Source organism: Cucurbita maxima, unplaced genomic scaffold, assembly GCF_002738345.1.
Source record: "Cucurbita maxima cultivar Rimu unplaced genomic scaffold, Cmax_1.0 Cma_Scf00006, whole genome shotgun sequence".
NCBI classification, from domain to species: Eukaryota; Viridiplantae; Streptophyta; class Magnoliopsida; order Cucurbitales; family Cucurbitaceae; genus Cucurbita; species Cucurbita maxima.
The window spans coordinates 5,665,966-5,685,511 of NW_019272022.1; the positions used below are offsets into that span (position 1 = coordinate 5,665,966).

General features: G+C 37.9%; 5 protein-coding genes and 1 long non-coding RNA gene across 10 annotated transcripts; 1 reads left to right on the forward strand and 5 right to left on the reverse strand.

The window, feature by feature from the left end:
* Positions 1 to 253: 253 nt before the first annotated feature.
* On the reverse strand, positions 254 to 1,998 carry LOC111480827. 2 transcript variants are annotated; one of them, XM_023126018.1, is made up of 4 exons: positions 1,921 to 1,998; positions 1,332 to 1,783; positions 1,101 to 1,143; positions 254 to 969 (listed from the first exon to the last, which is right to left on the reverse strand). In XM_023126018.1, exons 1-4 carry the CDS (start codon positions 1,940 to 1,942, stop codon positions 437 to 439), a joined length of 1,050 nt encoding a protein of 349 aa, XP_022981786.1. In that variant the 5' UTR covers positions 1,943 to 1,998; the 3' UTR covers positions 254 to 436. The 2 variants fall into 2 exon arrangements, with proteins under 2 accessions (XP_022981786.1, XP_022981785.1); XM_023126017.1 differs by lacking the exon at positions 1,921 to 1,998 and having other exon boundaries at positions 1,332 to 1,853.
* LOC111480830 lies at positions 1,149 to 3,367 on the forward strand. 2 transcript variants are annotated; one of them, XR_002717930.1, is made up of 5 exons: positions 1,149 to 1,275; positions 1,354 to 1,572; positions 1,696 to 2,006; positions 2,174 to 2,371; positions 2,954 to 3,367. It is a non-coding gene; the product is annotated as an uncharacterized LOC111480830 (long non-coding RNA). The 2 variants fall into 2 exon arrangements; XR_002717929.1 differs by lacking the exon at positions 2,954 to 3,367 and having other exon boundaries at positions 2,174 to 2,430.
* Positions 3,368 to 3,653: 286 nt separating this feature from the next.
* Positions 3,654 to 4,415, reverse strand: LOC111480829 (bZIP transcription factor 11-like). Its single transcript, XM_023126019.1, has one exon. It carries the CDS (start codon positions 4,400 to 4,402, stop codon positions 3,800 to 3,802), a length of 603 nt encoding a protein of 200 aa, XP_022981787.1. The 5' UTR covers positions 4,403 to 4,415; the 3' UTR covers positions 3,654 to 3,799.
* Positions 4,416 to 5,304: 889 nt separating this feature from the next.
* On the reverse strand, positions 5,305 to 9,653 carry LOC111480446 (protein PHLOEM PROTEIN 2-LIKE A10-like). 2 transcript variants are annotated; one of them, XM_023125487.1, is made up of 5 exons: positions 7,731 to 9,653; positions 7,478 to 7,624; positions 6,749 to 6,979; positions 6,243 to 6,344; positions 5,305 to 5,838 (listed from the first exon to the last, which is right to left on the reverse strand). In XM_023125487.1, the coding sequence occupies exon 1, from the start codon at positions 9,045 to 9,047 to the stop codon at positions 7,797 to 7,799; it is 1,251 nt and encodes a 416-aa protein (XP_022981255.1). In that variant the 5' UTR covers positions 9,048 to 9,653; the 3' UTR covers positions 5,305 to 5,838; positions 6,243 to 6,344; positions 6,749 to 6,979; positions 7,478 to 7,624; positions 7,731 to 7,796. The 2 variants fall into 2 exon arrangements, with proteins under 2 accessions (XP_022981255.1, XP_022981254.1); XM_023125486.1 differs by having other exon boundaries at positions 7,478 to 9,652.
* A 313-nt stretch (positions 9,654 to 9,966) lies between these two features.
* On the reverse strand, positions 9,967 to 14,044 carry LOC111480445. Its single transcript, XM_023125485.1, has 3 exons — positions 13,360 to 14,044; positions 11,349 to 11,536; positions 9,967 to 11,052 (listed from the first exon to the last, which is right to left on the reverse strand). The coding sequence occupies exons 1-3, from the start codon at positions 13,949 to 13,951 to the stop codon at positions 10,558 to 10,560; spliced, it is 1,275 nt and encodes a 424-aa protein (XP_022981253.1). The 5' UTR covers positions 13,952 to 14,044; the 3' UTR covers positions 9,967 to 10,557.
* A 1,129-nt stretch (positions 14,045 to 15,173) lies between these two features.
* LOC111480973 (U-box domain-containing protein 30-like) lies at positions 15,174 to 17,673 on the reverse strand. Of its 2 annotated transcripts, none has more exons than XM_023126220.1 (2): positions 17,183 to 17,673; positions 15,174 to 17,047 (listed from the first exon to the last, which is right to left on the reverse strand). In XM_023126220.1, the coding sequence occupies exon 2, from the start codon at positions 16,971 to 16,973 to the stop codon at positions 15,606 to 15,608; it is 1,368 nt and encodes a 455-aa protein (XP_022981988.1). In that variant the 5' UTR covers positions 16,974 to 17,047; positions 17,183 to 17,673; the 3' UTR covers positions 15,174 to 15,605. The 2 variants fall into 2 exon arrangements, with proteins under 2 accessions (XP_022981988.1, XP_022981987.1); XM_023126219.1 differs by having other exon boundaries at positions 17,187 to 17,672.
* Positions 17,674 to 19,546: the final 1,873 nt, after the last annotated feature.

The following is a 19,546-nucleotide window of genomic DNA, read 5'->3' on the forward strand; positions in this document are numbered from 1 at the left end:
TTTTAACCTTTTGTACCTGTCTGGTCTTTCTGAAAGCGAAAGGTGAAAGACTCATGAATGGCTTGATCGATAACTGAACCTGAAATGGGCAGTGGAAGGAATCACTTTATGCCGACAATCCTTGAGTAGACATCTCAGGTCGTGTATGTCTTCTATTTGATATGTTTTAATATCTGAGTTGGTGGTTCTGTTGTATTTAAGAGAGACTTTCATGAAAATCACTTGGTTTATGAAATGATACGAGCGATCCAAATTCATTTAAGATTGGTGATTGATATCTGCTTTCTTACTACAGTGTACATTCCACTGAGGCAGGGGCCAGATGTTTGAGTGAAGCTTCTAGGATATGAATATACGGTTTATACTTAACAATGTACATTTTTCTGCAAATACTTGTATTGGAATCTTAGTATAATTGAAGCCAGAAGAATTTTGATCACTGATTATCAATTAGTTCAGTAACAACCTCATTAATAATCTCCTCTAGAACGAGTGCTCCAATCTCTGCTCCTATAAGCTGCTTCTGCGGCTTCAAATCCCACCATTCTGCTGCTGAGAACAAGTAATCTGAGTGAAGTGAATTTGATAGGTTTGCTTTTTTCCCAGTGGTTTCCTTCTCATGGATGAGCCTCCTGGCTTCTTCAGAATCTATGTGCCTGCCATGCTTGGAATGGGCCTCCACCACCTCCCCCACACAGTAAAAAAGAAGCTGCTTTGTTTGATGAATTACCCTTTTGAATATCAGGAGCTGAGATGTAGTGTTGGATGTTACAAGTTCCTGCAGTTCTGCAGTCTCAATACCACTCGGTTTCTCCATTGCTGCGGAGTAAAGAAGTAATTCCGAAAGAGTGGCCGAGAGAATGGAGTTGTCTGGAACTTTCTTCTGTAGAGGAATGCCATTCCGTAATTGATTATTGTTTAGTCTTGCTGGAATTATCGAATCAGACCCTGCTTCCCTGTTTTCATGTCCTAAACAAGTTCAGATCATTCAGCTACAGTTGCTTTTATTTTATACATTAGAGACTCTCTGTATATAAGGTGGTAACTTCATGGACATGGAAGATGAAAATCATTGTCTAATCCAGGGCTGAGTTGCTTACTTGATTTCATGCTTCTAGACACGACCTTTTTTCCTGCCGCACCCTGTTTGGTGCCGTTAGTTCGTCAAGTTTACAGAAAGTTGTAAGACTGGTATTTCACATTTTGAAGTTTAAATTGATGATAGATTATAAATGGGACATGCCGAGTCTGCTTTAAAGACTACATATGATTCAGGTATGCCTTGTAGTTCTGATAAATTATGATGAATTAAGTGTTCGGGATGATCATACCTTAAGTATTTGTAAGTTGCAGGGCTCTGAAGTTGATGAAGTAGCATGATGTCTTCTCTTCGAAGATGATGTCTTTTTTTTATCTTTTCTAGAAAATGAACTGGACTTCTTCCGGGAGCTGCAGGGAGACAAAAAGTTCTCTGATTCTGCAACTCTCTTGCAGCCAACACTAAGAATCCATCCACTTTTTCCCAAATCCTTAGTTTGCTGCTTCCTATTGATGGAAACAAGCTTCTTACAGGTATTCCTCAGCACCTTATTTATCTCTACAAATCCCTTTCCAAACTTCATAATATTGTCAAATTTTCCACTGCTGCTGGCAAAGCCACTGCCACTGCCCCTACTAAAGCTCTTTCTCGAGTAGTCTCTCTCGAAAAGGTACTCCTCCAACTCGAAAGGCTCCTGTTGCTCTTGCAGAAGCTGTCTCAATGGTGATCTTGGGGTCATGGATGCTATGAAGAAGAAAGGTTGAAATGCAAGTAGAGAATGGAAGAACATATAATAATTACAAAGACAATTCAGGTTTAGTTGGAGGAGAGGATTATGTGGTGCAGATTAATAAATCATGGATAGATCAGAAAAAGCCTACCTGTCAGAATCTGATTTATCATTGCCTTGAAACAGACTGAGATACCGAAGAAGAGCGAGACACACACGCAACACAACAGTTACTAGGTAAAAATATCATTTAACTGCTAAGGATTGCTGCCACCATATAAGGTTATGCCTAGCTGTTTTTTTGTAGACATTTTGTTTTCTTATACACTTTTCTGTCAAATCATCGCTTGTCTTTACCTGTGGCCTTCGTCAATCCTTACCCCTTTCATTGTACGTGAAAACAGAGATATACGGAGGATCTCATTACAACAATGCAGGTGCCTTAGCTCCATTTGGTCAATGATTAACTGACCATTTGAACTGATATAAGAAAAAGAACAGAAAAAAAAAAAGGTACAGTAGTTTTGGTTGTCGTCAGAAAGGCTACAGAGAGCCTATTTATGGTGTTTGAAAGGCAGTGGTCCAGAGGCAATTGGTTCATTGTAAGTGTATCTCTGAAGCCTGTTTCTTCTTGAATCTGAGATTTCTGGTTGAGATTTTATTAGTTTCTATCATGTTTATCATTTTGTTTGCCTACATTTATTTTCCTTCATGCATGAATCTGAGATTTCTTTCAGGCCAAGGCGTTGCTTTCAGAAGTAAGCTCTTGGGGTTATGAAAGAGATGTCAAAGTTTCAATCTTACCCTAAATTTTGTTACGGTGATGTGAGATCTCACATCGGTTGGAGAGAAGAGTGAAGCATTCCTTATAAGGGTGTAGAAACTTCTTCATAATAGCCGCGTTTTAAAATCGTGAGGCTATCGACGATACGTAACGTGCCAAAACGACTAGCAGTTGGCTTGGACTGTTACAAATAGTATTAGAGCCAAACACCGAGCGGTGTGTCAGCGAATATGCTGGGTCCCTAAGGGGGTAGATTGTGAGATCTCACATTGGTGGAAGAGAAAAACGAAACATTCCTTATAAGAGTTTAGAAATCTCTCCCTAACAGACACGTTTTAAAACCTTGAGGCTGCTGACGCGATACGTAACGGACAAAAACTAACAAATTGGGCTGTTATAGGTGAGGAGTCTGATTAACATGGAAATCTGAGGAAATTTATTGATATTCCCAGTTGGCCAGCAATGGCCACAAGAAATCTGTTCTTTTCTTGTATCATTTTTGAAGTTTAATTTAGAGTTCCATAGTTAAAGTGGAAATTGATGGGAGTTTGTTTTTTATCATGGCCTCCCCTTCTGGCCCCGACCCCATCTTTGGATTTCTGTGACTCTAATAAGATCCTATATTCTGAGACATTATTTTCCTACGGATACAACAAAATTATGTTTATGTTTGCTTCCCTTTGAACTTGTTACTCTATTTTTTATTTCAGAAAAGAACAAAAATTATTTATTTTGCGTGGACTGTGTATTATTTTTTATGATTGAGAGATGAATATCTCATTCTCACTGCTATTAGTGTGTACTTTGAGATACTTTTGGGCTTAACCTTTTTTTTGCAATTCTCTCTTGTTAGTAATATGATAATACGCTACGAGATGCGGTGGAGTGTGACAGTTATGATTGATTATTGTTTAGAGCATATTATCTATGACGGTATGTCCTTGTCATACAAAACCTTTTTATCTTGTTTTTATGTTTATTATTTTATTATTATAATTCTTGTACGTGTGATATTTCAGCAAATGTAATATGGTAAACACAACCGTCATCAAACATTATGAGTCTCAACATACGTCAAGATTGTCCGCAATTGAAGAAGCGTCACACAACAATCGCTGTTTTATTGCCAAAAGAGTGATTGTAGCACATGGTTCAATCGGTTTCATTTGGCATAGTTGACTATAAATAAAAGTAATATTATATTATTTTAGTATAAACATAGCTCAACTCATTTAGATTTATTATCCTATAGGTAAACAGAAGTCTGGGAAAGTTCTGACAGCCGAGCTTGAAGCGCCACAAATTCCGACCACAATCTCTCATTTTGTCTTCGCACCATGGAACTACGCTTCGACACCAAATTCAACTGCCTTTTCAGCTCTTCATTCTTCACTTTCAGCCGGTCGGCTTCAACCGTCAGGCTCTCAAAATATCTCATCTTTCGCAACCTGGGCCGCGTCGCTGGTTCTCGGTTTGACATCATTCGATTCCTTCTCCTCCCACCGTCGATCGAAGAGACGGCTTGGCACGAGCCTTGGGAACTTGAGATCGACTCGCCCGGATCTTCAAACCGAGACCAAACCTCCTGGCTTTCGGCCGGCGATAACCCAGATTCATAAACGGGCCTATGAAACCGGACGGCTTCTTCTTCAGAATAGAACTTTGGGAAAGAGAATGAGAGAGACATGGGAAGGGAAGGAAGAAAGAGGAGACGGGTATATAAAGAGGAAAGGGAGGGTGTTACAAGTTGTTCGCTAATAAATTTATAAGTAAGAAATACATTTTCAAGTACAAATAGAGTCACGAGAGCTCGTCTGCGGAACAATATCGTACTATTGTAGAGACCCATGTTGTTCGGACACATCAATAGACCATTTGTTTATCCCTTTTGTGCTGGTGGAAGAAAAAGGGATATTTTTAAAGATGAACTCTTAGCTACCTTAACCACGAAGAATCAGACAAAACGACAGATTAGACAAAAACTTTATCAGAAATGGAAAGTTTTTTTTTTTCTTTTTTTTTCTTTCTTTTCGAACAAGTTTACCAAAACCCCAATATCGTGCCCATGATCCTTAAACTCACGTGAAAAAGTTGGAATTTTTTAAGAATCAGTTATGGGCTTATTGTTATGGGCTTATTGTCATGGGCTTATTGTCATAGGCTTCAGTGTTAACAACCCTTTGACCCAAGAGTTATGGGCTTATTAACATTAAAATATATTTTTAAAATATTGATATTATCAAATAATTATTTTTTATAATTTTATTGTCGTGACTTTAATTATATATTTCTTATTTCACCAAATCAATCAATTTCATATTGAAAAGACCCCAAAAATTTAAAAAGCAAATGGAAAAAAGTAAGGATAAAGGAAGAAAAATAACGTTCAATAAATAAAACAATGAAACGTGGGATAAATTTTAAATTAAAAGAACTAAAAATTTCAAATTTTCATTTATTATTTATTATTTCGTTTTTGCTTTGGATTCCCCGCTGGTCCATTTGGGAAAAAAAAAGGAAAAGTCGTAACTTTATGTAATTAATGCACAACATTATCATTCCCATTTTTACAAAATTATTGAAATTCATGGCCCCATATCCTCCACACTTTTTTCTTAATAAATATCTTTTAATTTTTTGAAAATTTGAAATAATTTATATATATTTTTCATGGATTCTTATCATCTTGTTTACTTATATGGGAAATTTCATCCTCTAAATAAAAAAATAATAATCATCCTGAAACGAGAGTTAATAATGAGAAGTTCAAAATTTGAGTTGTTATTGAAGTTATTAACTGAGATTGAGATTAAATCGTAGCTGAGATTGAGTTGCTAAGAACAGTAAACACTTGTAAATAATTTAGAAAAGCAGTAAGTTTCCCAGATTCAGAAGCTTCTTCATCATATCACTTACCAACGAAAAAGAGGAGCCTTTTGATTTGGGTTATTCAAGATAAGTAGCAGAGTTGTTCATTAGATTGCAGCTACAAGTGGCTGACACTTCTTGCCTTTTCCGGCCCTCCTCCGGCCAGCTGCATCGCCGTCCTGTCGATGGTTTACATCTTTTGGGATCAAAGGAGCGTCATTCGCCTCATCGCCGTCGTCCTCAGCTGTGGCAATACGAATACAAGAGCATCGTTCCAAGGATCCAAAGAAAGCTGTGACAAAGCCATTGATGAGCCAAGTTGCCACTCCATCAAGCTTCCCACATGCTGGAGAGGCATGGGTTGATGAAGAAGTTCTCACTCTTGACTCCATAGAAATTGATCTGATGGAGAAGCTACTGCAGGTGGAAGTAATGGCAGACATGGAAATAATCAGAAACAGAGAAAGAGAGAGAGAAACAGAGACAGAGACAGAGTTATGAAAGCTCCAAACTAGCAGCTTATAAGTCCCAAAGGAGCATCTTCTACCGACCCAGATAATAATTAAGAGTTGAATTTCGAAGCATTCCCTTGACAGTGTTAAAATTAACGACAAGACAATGGAAATTAATCTCAGAACAAAGATCTTTATAAAGGAAAAATAAACAAAAGTTGGTAACAAAGCGTGCAAAGAGCCAATCATGATTCGGGGCTTGTTAATAAATCAATCTACATACAATTACAATGACATATTCAAGATTAGGGGCCAGTTGAACAAAAAACAAAAGCAAATATGAAAGCAACTTGGAAGATTATGCCATACCCCGCAATGGTCCTACGGGGCCTGCATGAGTGTATTTGCCGCCGCTCATAGCTGGCAGCTTCCCTATTATCCTTCCCTCTCACTTCAGCTTTTACTCTCTTTCTATCCAAATAGGATGGAAGAATGAATGCTAATATCAGTCAAAATACCAGAACTTTCCAGCAGGTTAAAAGGAGGCAGCTTCCAGGAAGAGATGGGCAACAGAAATCATAACCCATTGACATCTCTATTACTAGAAGGCATGATTAATCAAGAGCTACATGGCATAAAAAATGTTATCAACAAAAATGAAGGTAAAGGAAGTGGATATTAAAGAAGAATGGGATGATGGTAATGATGATACCCAAATGTTAAAAATGCATATCACATGGGGTTAACACCCACATCCTCGCCTATATGCAGACCTACTGAGTAAATAATAATCTCTTTAACAAACAGAAGTTTCTACGGAACCCAGTCTGGAAAAGTCAGCTTAGTTGGTCATGAGAATGCCAATGTTAACTTACTGTTTACTTTCCATCCAGAAACAACTTCATCCAGCATTTGTTTAGAGTATATTGAGGAAGTTCATGGAAATAGAAAGTTCATCAACTTTCCAGCAAAGACATCCCCGCGAGACATCCAAGATGGTGTTTGCAGGCCTCACCGGATCAAGAACATGCCATTAAGATTCAGAACAAAATTTCTTTCTGATGTCCAAAGCAGTTCAAAATAGCCAGCTGCTCTGCAAAACGGTTCTGTGAGAACAAGGTTATGAGATCAGAAACAAAAAAGATTGAAAATAACAGGATGAATAGTCCAGGAGCCAACAACAAAAATCTGTCGCATAGTAAGGAATGTTGGATAGTAATATGAGTTTGTCACAAGAAATTTCAAGTTCTCCGTCGTCTGTGGCTGACCGCAGAGTAAATAACTAAATTCATTAGTCAGAAGGCAACTGCAAAAAATATGCTAAAATTGCACAAGGTAATTATAAGGTAGCTCAAGGAGTGGGGTAATGGGTGAAAATCAGTCCTGCGGAGTCAATTACATGAATCATAGAACCTTTATAATTGGCATAGAAGAAATCTATGTTTACAGCTCCAAAAGAAAAGGAAACTTGTACGAGTCGTTGAGAAATGAAAGTAAAAATCAAATGGAACTGCCTCTATTCTAAAGTCTTCAGTAGCATGACATGCTGAGTTGAGAAAGAGAGGTAAAGAGAGACATGAATCAATCTAGGTTTGGGTTGTTACTCAAATCGTTATGAACTTGCAGTAGGGTGTTTGGAACAAAGGATGAAATTGCATTAGGCTTCCAAGTCATGTAGCTATTTGAAGTGCATCAATATGGGTGAATGAAGAAATTGGCTCGCAACCGTATTAGAATATATCAAAAGCATCCTGTAGAAAAACCAGAGAATCAGAGCTACTTAAGCATCAATATATGCATTTGTTCAAGAAGTATCATCATCATTCAAATTTGAATGATGGGAAGTCCAAAACCTTCCCTAAATGCAACACTGGTATATATACTTTCTAATCTAAGTGGCTTGAACTGCTTTCCGCTCTATTATTATGCAGATAACAGAAGCCCGGTGCCATAAAAAACATGTAGATATAATGCTACACAAATTGTAACAATAACAGAAGACTTTGCACTGAAGTAGCTTACGACTTCCAAACCCCTACCCACAACCTCATCATGAACTATACCAAAACTTCTCTTGAGACCATCCATTAGCTTCCACAACAAAAAATCCACAACAGATCTTGTCGTTTCAAATGTCACTCTACCAGTTAAATCAAGCACAAACTTCCTGTTTCTAGGAACAGCCAGAGTAGATGAAACTGTGTCAATCCACCCATTTTGGCTACTCTCAATTGAGCTGGCCGCAGCCATCTTCTTTGAAGAAGCTTCTTCTGAAAAGAGATCGTCTCCTAGCTTTGACAGTCCATTACAGGATGAAACCGGACTCAAATTCGAAGTCGATCGCGAGCTTGTCAAGACCTGGTGAGATGTTTTTACAAGAGTTTCCACAGCTCCATTACAAACAGAAACAACCATGTCCTTCACCTTGTCCTGATGAGTGGGATTGGTCAATCCACTAAAGAGATCATTGTACACATTAACATCCATTGTTTTATCAAGATATACAGAAACTGCAGTGCTAACAAAAACTTGTATGCAATCTGCTATAACATTTTTGCATTTCTCGTCGGAGGCCACAGTTACCCATCTAGGCACGTCTGAAAATTCAGATCCAGATTTGTAAGCATCATCGACTGATCCAGGGATCGAGTAATACCCCATCACCAAATTCTTTGCAAAACTTCCAACCACAACAGAAGCAAAACCAGTCCCAGCTGTTAAGAAAAGCTTCTCGACGACGCCAGAAGAAGAGCTCGAATTCACCGAATCAGCCTCCAAATTCCCGTCGTTCTTTGTTACAGATTTATACCCTCTCATCATCCCAACCGTAAATGCCTCGGTGACCTTCTCCAGAGATTCCGAAAATTCCTCCGATTTAGCGAGTTTGGAAATTTGCTTCAAGCTGTTGGGAATTCGATCGGAATCAGATTTCAGAAACTCCTTCAAATCTTTAGAAATTACTCCGATTGCTTCAGAAGAATCCGCAACCATTTCAGCGACGGAAATCATGGCACCGAAGAGCTTCATCAGCCTCTTCCTCTTCCACTCGACGGAGGGAAAATGATAGACCTTATAAACTCCGTAACCAGAGACCCCCATGAGAGCCAATAGAACAAGCCATTTCTTCCTCCTTTGGGAGAATCCCAAGCCCCTTCTAACAAGTTCAAAATCCATACAGAGAAATTTCCAAATAGCAAGAGGGAGAGTCTATAGAACCGAAATCAAACCGAAACCCAGATTCGAGATTGAAAGGCACGAAACCGTACAAAAAAATGGCGCGACAAACAGTGAGAGGGTCGAGAAAATCGTTGAGATTTTCCCTCTCAACAAATGGAAAGGAAAAATCCGATAAATAACATAGAATCGAATCGGAAACTGCTTGGGATTATTGTAGAAAGTCAATGAAGATTGAGGGGTCAAACCTGGAGGATTTTGCAGCAAAATTTGTGGGAAATTTAATTGGCGGCAAATGGAAACAGGAGGCGAGTGCAGGTGATTGGCTTGAAATGATTGATAGAACGGAATGAAAATTTAACAAACAAAAATAAGATGAGAAAGAATTGAATGGAGGAGTTCATGTTCGGGTCGGTTAAACCAATCCTACACGGAAACACCAAAATCGCAAATCAGATAACCAATCAGAATGAATTCAAGTTCCCACAAACGAACCACGCCAGCCTTGTGTATTAAAATTTGAACCCAACTGCATGGCCATTTTGTATGCAATTTTCCCCATAATCTACACACTCGTTCTTAATTTTTCATGATTATAACTCAAGTTGCGCATTTAAACTTAAAATAAACAAGACATTAAGTAATAAATATCCATTAAAGTTGAATAGTAATTTCTGACAGCAAATTTGTTGGTGAATTTCCTCTCGGTTCTGTAGAATATTCCCGGTCTTCCGTTTCCATTCTTCATCCTGTTTGTGGTCTTTCTAACTCGAAAACAAATCTCATCCAGAGTGATTGTGGTCAGTACGCTTCGGTTCAATTTCTGGTATCAATTTTGAACAAACAGACAAATAAAAGCTCATTGGTCTGATACTCAAAGAACAAAATAATGGGCCAACTTGCATTTCAAAGGCCTATCTGTGAGTATGATAACTAGAGCTATATGCTATATATCTTATCTTTAAGGAGTAGAAAGGTAAAAAAGTACAGCAATCAAATAGAAAGAATGGTCCATTATGGTGGTTCTGTAGATACCAATGAGATGATGGGTAACTTCCATCCAACAGAATCCTCTTCTCAACTGCCTCAATTCGGTGGCTCCTTCGGCTGTTTTTAGCGCTTTCTTCTGTCAGACAGCCACCGATGAATGAATCTCCACTCCTGACAGACCAACAAAGGGATGAGGACAATCATCGTTGGGCATGGAACAAAAAGAATCTATATCTTTTCCCCTTTTGTCTATTTACTGATACATTCTTTACACAGTTCCCAAACAAAAAACCAAACAGAAACACATTGTCACTCTTCCAAACTGGAATAATCATTCTCTCATTCATTTACAAATGCACCCACCAACCCCCATCAACTAAAAGCAATTTCAGATGGTTTCATAAAGATCGGTAACTGCAGCCCCATCAATCTTGTCAGACTGACTTTGTAATTCATTTAGCCTCATCGGCAAAGCATACACAATTGGAAGCATCGCCTTGAATTCTTTTGTCTAACTTCCTTATTCTTTTGAAACAATCTTGAATTTAGCAGGCAGAACCATATCATCATCCTCGAGATCACTGAAAGAAATATCTTCGTCGTACCCGAGAGGGAGGATGGCCCCAGAGTCTTCCTCTAGCCAATCATTATCTGACTCGTCGTTGTAGTTCTGAACAAGGAATTTTGAAGAAGACCCAATCGTCGAGTTTTTATCCTCATCTTTAATTATAGGTTTTTCAACGATGACGGACTTATCAATGAATTGTGTTTCAGAAGTCTCTATTTGGTATTTTTCTGTCTCACAATTGCTCGACATAGACGACATGCTTGGCTCAGATGTAAATGTCCAAGGTAGCGTAGATACAGAATGAGTTTCAAGGCCCAGGGAGCTATCATCTTCCTGCAACAAATCAGAGCTGTCTTTTAATTCAAAAGTGTCTCTTCCACACCAGAAAGTCTCTGGCTTGGTCTTCTTTTGTAATTCCTGCATCCAGATTGATCTGGCTTCTGCTACCTACAAGTTTGGTGAATCCAAATTATACTAGAAACATAACGTTTCAATCAAAGGAACCAGATTAATACTCAATTAAAGCAGTAAAATAATACATGTTGGAACTCCATATGAATATAATAAAAATTTCTGCAATCATAGCATTTGGGTCATTTTGTGCACAATTTAACTATACATGGGAACCCTAAATTACAAATAAGCATCATCATGCCAGACCATAACAATTTGGAAATTACGTAGCCTACCTAAAAAGGTTGCATTGCAATTTTAAAAAACAAAGAAAAGAAAGAGTAGTCAACCTGTGGAGTAGATAAAGCCTCAGCATCCTGTTTATTGAGTCTTGAATGCAGGAGCACAAAGTAGACTTTCCAAAAGTAACTCTCACTCATATGGCAAGGACAGAGCTCAAATCTGAGAGCAGCCAATCTAGGAGCAAGATGTTCAATAGTGAAAGCATGCTCTTTTTGGGCATCAGACATTTCAAAATCTAAAACAAGAAAAAGAAGGGTCTAAAGACGTAAATACACAGGGCTCAACAATGTGAAAAACATCATAAAAGCAGATAGTTAAACAATGACGAAGTCCAAACTCACCATTCAAAAGTCAACATATTTAGTAATTTAAGTGGATCACCTTATAAAAATTCCTTTCCCGTTCATCTTACATATCCAGGTATAGGAGATGGGGTTATGATTAAATTCAGAATAAGTTATAATACTGAAAATCAAATAACTTGGGTCACACTTGATTGTATAAAACTGAAACATCATATTCGCACTCTAAATGATGAACATAATCGATAGAGCCTCTAATGCAATATGTGATATGCTAATTATATTGAAAGGAAACAAGTTCCCAGGTTTTGGAAAGGCCCAAGTCTCTCCCTTCGCAGGCAAGCTACCTTGATCCGTCTCTAGTTTCAATGCTTAATGTCCACCTCCAACGAGCCCTAAAATCTCTTGTCAACAATGATAATAATAACTAGCTTTATAGCTTCAGAAATTTATGCTTCCCGTGGTATTTAAAAAAGAAAAAAGAATAGAAAAAACCTTAAGCATTCACAATAAAAATGTCTATCTATAAAGCTTTGCTTGCGTAGACTTAGTTTTCAGCTTGGGTTGGTGCCTCATCCTTTCAAATTAGGAGTGTATCTGAATCACATGACAAATCCCCACACACACTTAAAGCTATCTTGACTTAACTCTTTATTGTGATAGGCCAAAAGACCTTCACCTTGAGATGTATGGGGGATTCGTTGCTTATAGATCCCGCCCAATATCCTTCTTCCCCGACGCCTTCTGACCCGCAAAAGTATACAGTGACCATTTCTAGACATTGGGGTCCCACATCACATAAAGGATCCATGCACACTACACGCTATACGAGGGAGATTATCTAACACTTGACAAATTCACATGTTCCATAACAAAACTATCACTTAACACTCATGACACTTTCACCTAGTGTAGGCGAACTGAATTGGGAGCTTATCCTTCCTATCACAACATAAGTGCAATGGCACCTTGAATGAATGAGTTCAATTCGCGTACAAAAGATGTAAAGTACGCGAATGGAATCACTGAATGTATGTGTTGTATAGCACTGAGGGAACCACAATATTTCAACTTCTGCCCATAGCCAAAGGTAATCGTTAATGGAAAAGGTAATAGGCATTGAGAACCAGAAAAGGAAGAAAAATTGGGAACTGGAATGACAAGGCAGGACGTTATGAGGAACGATACACAAGTGGAGGTCAACAAGTGAAGTGACAGAACCCATGTAGATATAAAAACTGAGGCATGATCCAAGAGTACTATCCTGAAATCCAAAAGGGTTTACTGAGTTATCAAAAAAAATTTAATACCCATCTCTTACTTTATGGACAACAGGTGTGCCAACTAAAGATACTTAAGTTAATTTTGGAAAATAGTTGTTGAATGAGATACAGTTACAAAAATTCTGAGCTAACTGCTGACATCTAATGGTGGCACTCAACACACCCCAAGATAAATTTCTAACATGCCCGGCGCAGAAGATCCAAAAGGATGGATTCATAGAAGTCTCCATTTATGGAAACGAGTTTCTAAAAGCATTTCATAAATGATTCCAGCATCAATTGAACAATTCATTAAAAGAAACAATGACGCTAAAGATTATTAGCAGTGGCCTTCAGACCATTCAGTAACCTTCATCCAATATCCGATAAGAAACGAATAAGATTAAGACCAGATAACAGGTTTCCTTGTCGAAGAGAAATCGATTAACAAGCATCTAAGCAATTGGATAGTAAAATTAGCAAAACACACATACCACCGTTGTCCTCCTCCTCGTCAATTGGGAAATCAATCCAAGTCTCAGGGTGCATTGCAATGTTCGTGGCAAACGTCAGCACTTCATCAGTGATCCCAACAGCGCCTTCCCAATCCACCTCATAGCATTCCTCCTGTAAAATCCCCGATTTCGCATAGGCGTCATGATTGGAACGCATATTCAAAACCTCAATCGAATCAGTCAGGTCCTCTTCGTCCCCGGAGATCGATGGATCAGACTGATTAGACGCCTCGAACGACTTCCAATCGGGAGGGGCAGCCAGATCCTCTGCCGGGTTGAGATGATGAGTCGGCCCCGGTTCCGGCGGAGGCGGAGGAGGAGCAAGGAAAGTGGCCACGCCCCAAAATTGGCGGGTTAGGGTTTGTTTGAATTCAGTCAAGTCCTCTTTGACGCGGCGAGATAATGCTTCGTCGTCGAGTTGGGGTTGGGATTGGGATTGGGATTGGGATTGGGATTCCATCTGGTTGCGGGTAATGGTGGAAGAAGAAGAAGATACGACGTCGTTGTGCTGCTCATCTTCTTCGTCGTCAAGGCGAAGGGTGTTAGCAATGGAGAGAGCCAACCATGACATTGCATCTGATTCGTACGGCGAAGAAAGCGATTGGTTCACACTTCCCACCCTTAATATGGCGCTGTTTGATCGGTCGCCCTTTCGCTTGCGCTTTTTTTTCGTAAATACACTTTTCTCCAAATATTATTATTATTAATACAAACCTTATATTATATTATATTATAATATGGGCTTGGGTTATGATTGGGCCATGAATACATTATAATGGGCCATCTTATCTAAACAAGCCCAAGGCCCACGTTTTCGTTTCCTTTTTCTGTATTCCGGCCCAACCCATTCACATTGAAAGGGAAATTGTGAGTGACAGCTGGCAAAATCTTAAAAATAAAAAACAAAATTTAAGGAAGAAAATAAGAGGAAAATTTCAGGAGTTGGGCATAATGTGCGATGCGCCCACATACCCATTTCAACAGCGACATCTTTTTATTTTCTCATTTAATGTGTCGTTTTTCAAATTTTCTTTTTCTTTTTTTCTTTTTTTCTTTTTCCTTTTAGGAAATGGGAGAGAGGAGTTTACCGTGTGCACCCATTTGCATGAACAAAGGGAGAGGAGAAGGACCCCCACGATGGAAAGAGTAGAGAAAAGATCAATTATTAGCCCAACCCCACATTTTTAATGCTAAACCATGCCAAGAAAATGACCCTTGTCTCCCCCCCTCCTTTTATTTCCCTACTTTTTACCTCGATAACTCGACTTAACGAGGTGGGTTGGTTAGCTGGTTAGATCACTCGAGGCCGAGGCCAAGACCCACCAGGGTAGGCAAAACCATAGGCCCGCTCTAGACAAGAAAGGAAAGTGGTTTGGTGATAATTGAGTCGAGACATATAAAAGAGTATGAGGCTTATACCTATCTAAAAAAATAAAACCTAAAACCTATAAATAGAAGGATTCAAATGTAGCCTAAATTCTTATAAAAATATTAAAAGAAAAATATCTAGAAAAGAATATGATAGAATATTATTATGAAGATCCTTTCCGACCAATTTTCTGGCCATTAATCACCAATCATATCCAAACTCTGAATCAACCCTTTTTCACACAAACGAAAAGGGATTTCAATATTTGGAGGACCATTCATCGGAATTGTACTTTTTATTTATTTATTTATTTATTTACTTTAATTATGCATAATACTTGTTAACTCAAACGACAACAAAAGTAATCATGATCATCTCTGATTCTTTTGGTAATAATAACGGACAGAAAAATTAATACCCAGAGGAAAAAACTCGTATGTTCCAAAACCTACAACGACAACAAAAAATGATATCATAAATTGTTCTTCATCATACAACATTTGATTTGATGGGCCAATAAGAAAAAATCTACAGAAATATACAATGATGAGCTTCAAAAACTCACCCCCACTTCATTGATTCAGATGGAAGAAGAACACGAAGAACACGAAGAACCCCGAACGCAGAAAAAGAGATCTTCATTCTTCATTTCACTCTTCAAAACTCGGACTCTAACAGGAATCTTATCTTATCTTATCTTATCCGCGTACTAATCTATTATATTACAGAGAACCATGTTCTCTGTGCTTTCAGATTTCAGTGGCCACTTGCTCTAAGGGCTTATTCTTTAAAAAATGCCAATGCCCACTGCTTCTTATGGTGGTTTTTCTGTGTTCCTTTTTGGTTTTCATCTTCATTATTGTATTGTCCTTGTAAGCTTACACTTGGATATGAAGAGGGTTGCTGTGTAATTTAAGCTGCACAGCTTCAGAAGCTCGGCGGAGCGTTGTTTCAGAACGGGATTGCAACCGCTCTGAATCACCAGAAGAAGCTTGGCTGCTAAGCCTGCTTCCACAGCTTGTGATGCACATTCTTCAGGGGCAAGTTTACAAACTGCCCATAAGATTGATAAAGCCAGCTGAGTGCAGCTCTCTGAGATTCTCATTAACAACTTCACTAAGTTTGTAATGGTGTTGGGGCAATCTTTCAAGGCCACCCTGCCCTCCGAGAGGGACGAAAGCGAGTCTAATACATGAAGAGCTAGCTCCAAACATTCCGGGTCGAAATTCGGGAGAATTTCAATCAATTGTGGGATTGCCCCAATGCTCACTACTGAGTTCCTCACTGGTTCTTGGCAGCACAGAGCTTTTAGCAATCTTAACCCAGCAAGAACACCATTTGGGTGTTTTTTCTCTTTGATTAATCTCAGCAATCCAACTAAGAGACTAAAACTCGAGACAGTGTCTGCCCCACAATCATCACCATCCAGCAAAGTTTCAATCAATCTGGTGCAGTTGATTTTAGTCTCAGTGGATCCCTCATTCAACATATCCACCATTAATGAAATCTTCGCAGGTTGAACAAGGTTTCTTCTCGACTCGGCATCGAGATCCAAGTTCACCAAAATCCCAATGGCTTCGGAGCCAACCGCATGGGATGTGAAAGGACCTAACAAAGACAAAATCGAACCAAGACCGCCATTGTCCTCCACGGTTTTCTTCGCCGAAGAATTCGAGGCGACAACTTGTCGAAGCTCCTTCAAAGCTCGGACTCTGGCTTGGCCCTTGACCTTCTTCAAAGTGTCTAAGAGCTCAAGAGCCCTCCCCTGCACATCCTCAGACCTCTTCTTCATCGCCAAATACTTCTGCCAAAACCAACTGTAAATCAGTTGGTGAAGAGTGTTATTGGGGGTGATTGAATCATCCCAAAGCTCTTGCATTGTGGTGGGACATGTGAAATGACCAAGAGAAAACCATTTGAGGATATTGGATCGTTCATAGGTCTGTCCTGTACAAAGGGTCACAGGATCTCGCATTGGCTCCAATGAAATTGGGCAAATAAAAACCGAAGGAACCTCAATGTTCTCAAGCTCCTCCACTATCTCCTTCAGATCCAATTTCTCAGCCCCTCCACCGTCGCAGATTAACCCACCGCCGCCAAGAATACCATCTTTCACGGCGGTTTCCACATCAAGAACTTGCCCACCACCACCACCACCACCACCCAAACCCAGCTCCGAATCGGCCTCTCTCCTCCGACCGGAAGAAGGCTGGTACATCGGCATTTTCACAAAACCCTCAAAAGAACAAATGAATCTCAAGAGAGAGAGAGAGAGAAAAGAAAAATTACCCCAAATCCCTGGAACAGAAAACAAAAACGAGCTATTGAATTCAACTTTCAGCAACCAACAGAAACACGAATGGATTCAATCATTCAAACGCAAAGACAGAACAATAAAAAGGGAAGAAAAGAAAAAGGGGGTTTCTCTCTTACTTACTTTCTCTTTCTTCCACAATCTTTTAGCATACAGCTATCCTTCGCATTGACAACAATCACAAGCAGCAAAAATGGCGAATGGGGACATCTTTTTCTTCCTTTAACTGAACCCTTTCCTTAGTCAAAAGAAAGGCCTTCTTCTTCTTCTTCACCATCGCCTTAGTCATCATCAACACCACAGATGAGGCTCACTTCCTCTCGAAGCTCCACAAAAAGGGCGAAATCATCAAAACCCCCCCAAAGAAACAAGCAATCAAAAGCGCTACCATGAATGCAAATCACTCATACTTAACAACAGTGCACTTTCATCCCTCAAAACCCACCCGGAAAAATAAAAATGTCAGAAGAAAAATTGAAGGATCTAAGACACGAATGAACGGGAGGCACTGTGAAAGCGAGAAAAGCTAAGTTCTACCGAGTCGCTTCCATCGCTTGGGCCAGGGAGATGAATATCCAAACCCTCTTTTTATTTTTATTTTTCTTCTTTCCCCTAATTACCAATTAAATTAATTCAGGGTTTTTGACTGCCAGTTACCGGCTATATCCCGTAACTTTACCGGGAGCCACACGTGTAGCCTCACCTTTTCCCATTCTTATCACCGTATTCACCGGTTTTTTCTTTTCCTTTTCTGATAAAGTGTTTTATTATATTAATTATTCAGTGGGGTTTTATTTTTTGTGGTCATCTGGGATGGTCCCTCGGTTGGACTTGGATGGTCAAATGGTCAAAATAAAAAAGCGATTGATGTTACCCTCAAAATCACACAATGATATATTATAAACTATCCATTATGGAACAATCATATGGTTTTTTAATTTAATTTTAATTTTAAATATAAATTATATAACCAATTCATACTCCATATTTAAAATTTTATAAATATGTTAAAATTACCAACCATAGTTTCAGTATTTTAGACAGTCCCCAACTTAATCTCACCCATAGTTACTTTCAATATTAATTAATTAATTAATTTTGGATTTATTCGTTTATAAATTATAGTATTGAAATTTGAAAACAGAAAAATAATGGTGAGCTGTGGGTGATTTAGAACAGTGTGTAGGTGACAGAGCCACACGGTTCCCATGGTTACGTGTCAGTATTTTGTTGGCTGTGAGGGAAGCAACTGCATGAGAGGACGCATTTCGCAGTTTGCCTAATCAGACTGGTCAAAGTTCAAACCATAAACTTGATTTTCCCCCACTGTCAACAAACAATAAATTATTTGTTTAAATATATATTTTTTCTATAATTAAATAAAATGAGAGTTGAAAGAAAAAAAATGGATCTCCAATTCTAAGCCTAATTAATTTATTAACATATTGACATGATTTTATTATAAAATATGGTTCAAATTTTTATTCCAACTTCTGAGTGTTATATCTCGAAAATTTATAATTGTATTAAAAACTTTGGGTATTTAAATATTTTATTTTTTAACGTGAAGTTTTTAAAAGGTCCAATTAATTATAGTTTTATTATAATGTAGTGTGGCAAGGAAGGGACGTTATTGATTTCTGTGTATCGATGTAAGATGCCCTCCATAATCAAACTCCTAGGAACTCGAACCACGTGTAGTTTTTCAAATATATATAATAAAACATAAATAAAATACAGCTAAATTAATACGAATATTTTTTAAAAATTATCTCAAATTTAGAATTAACCAAAAAAAAAAAGTTTGAAAATTAATTTTATAATATTAATATTTTATTTTAAAATATCTTTCAAGTTAAAAAATAAATAAAAACATATAGTTTTCAAAAATTAAAACTTATTACTACTCACATTTAAAAAGAAATAGTTTGTTTGTAAAATTGTTTTTGTACAAAGTTGTTACTTTTAAATTTTTATAAAAATATATTTTTTAATTTTTAAACAAATGGAAGTGTATTTTAAAATTCAACTCTATTTTTTACTATAAAATATTAACGATCTTCATCCAAAATTAAGGATTATAATGTTTTTTAGATTTTTTTTTTTAATTTAAAGGTATTATTAAATTTTTTAAAACGTTTAAGGCGTTTTGTGTATAAAATATATGAGTGCTTTTATTAATTTAGCTAGTAAAATAATTATGATTGAGAGCTAAAAACGTGAATAAAAGTGTTATAGTTAAAATCTCAAAATGTTCGTTATAGGGTACGTTGATGTCTATAAATCGTCAATAAAAATATTATATTAAACACTGATAAATGTTGACAACATATTATCCTTGACGATCTAGGTGTTATGTTGTAGGTCAAAAAACATCAACAAATAGTGTAAAATTAAAAGCTTTTTAAAGGGTCGATGGCTATTAAATACAAATTTAAAATTATCGAGAGCTGAAAATGACAATTAGATAGACGTTCAATAAA

Excerpts from the sequence above, each read along its gene's own strand:
- LOC111480445 (XM_023125485.1), bottom strand. The coding sequence starts at position 13,951 with ATGTCATGGTTGGCTCTCTCCATTGCTAACACCCTTCGCCTTGACGAC. Across the intron at positions 11,537-13,359 it reads CGAGGAGGAGGACAACGGTG|ATTTTGAAATGTCTGATGCC; the intron begins GTATGTGTGTTT and ends TTCTTGTTTTAG. Across the intron at positions 11,053-11,348 it reads AGGCTTTATCTACTCCACAG|GTAGCAGAAGCCAGATCAAT; the intron begins GTTGACTACTCT and ends CCAAACTTGTAG.
- LOC111480446 (XM_023125487.1), bottom strand. The coding sequence starts at position 9,047 with ATGGATTTTGAACTTGTTAGAAGGGGCTTGGGATTCTCCCAAAGGAGG.
- LOC111480829 (XM_023126019.1), bottom strand. The coding sequence starts at position 4,402 with ATGGGTCTCTACAATAGTACGATATTGTTCCGCAGACGAGCTCTCGTG.
- LOC111480973 (XM_023126220.1), bottom strand. The coding sequence starts at position 16,973 with ATGCCGATGTACCAGCCTTCTTCCGGTCGGAGGAGAGAGGCCGATTCG.
- LOC111480827 (XM_023126017.1), bottom strand. The coding sequence starts at position 1,829 with ATGTTCTTCCATTCTCTACTTGCATTTCAACCTTTCTTCTTCATAGCA. Across the intron at positions 1,144-1,331 it reads GCAACTTACAAATACTTAAG|GGTGCGGCAGGAAAAAAGGT; the intron begins GTATGATCATCC and ends GGCACCAAACAG. Across the intron at positions 970-1,100 it reads GTCTAGAAGCATGAAATCAA|GACATGAAAACAGGGAAGCA; the intron begins GTAAGCAACTCA and ends GAACTTGTTTAG.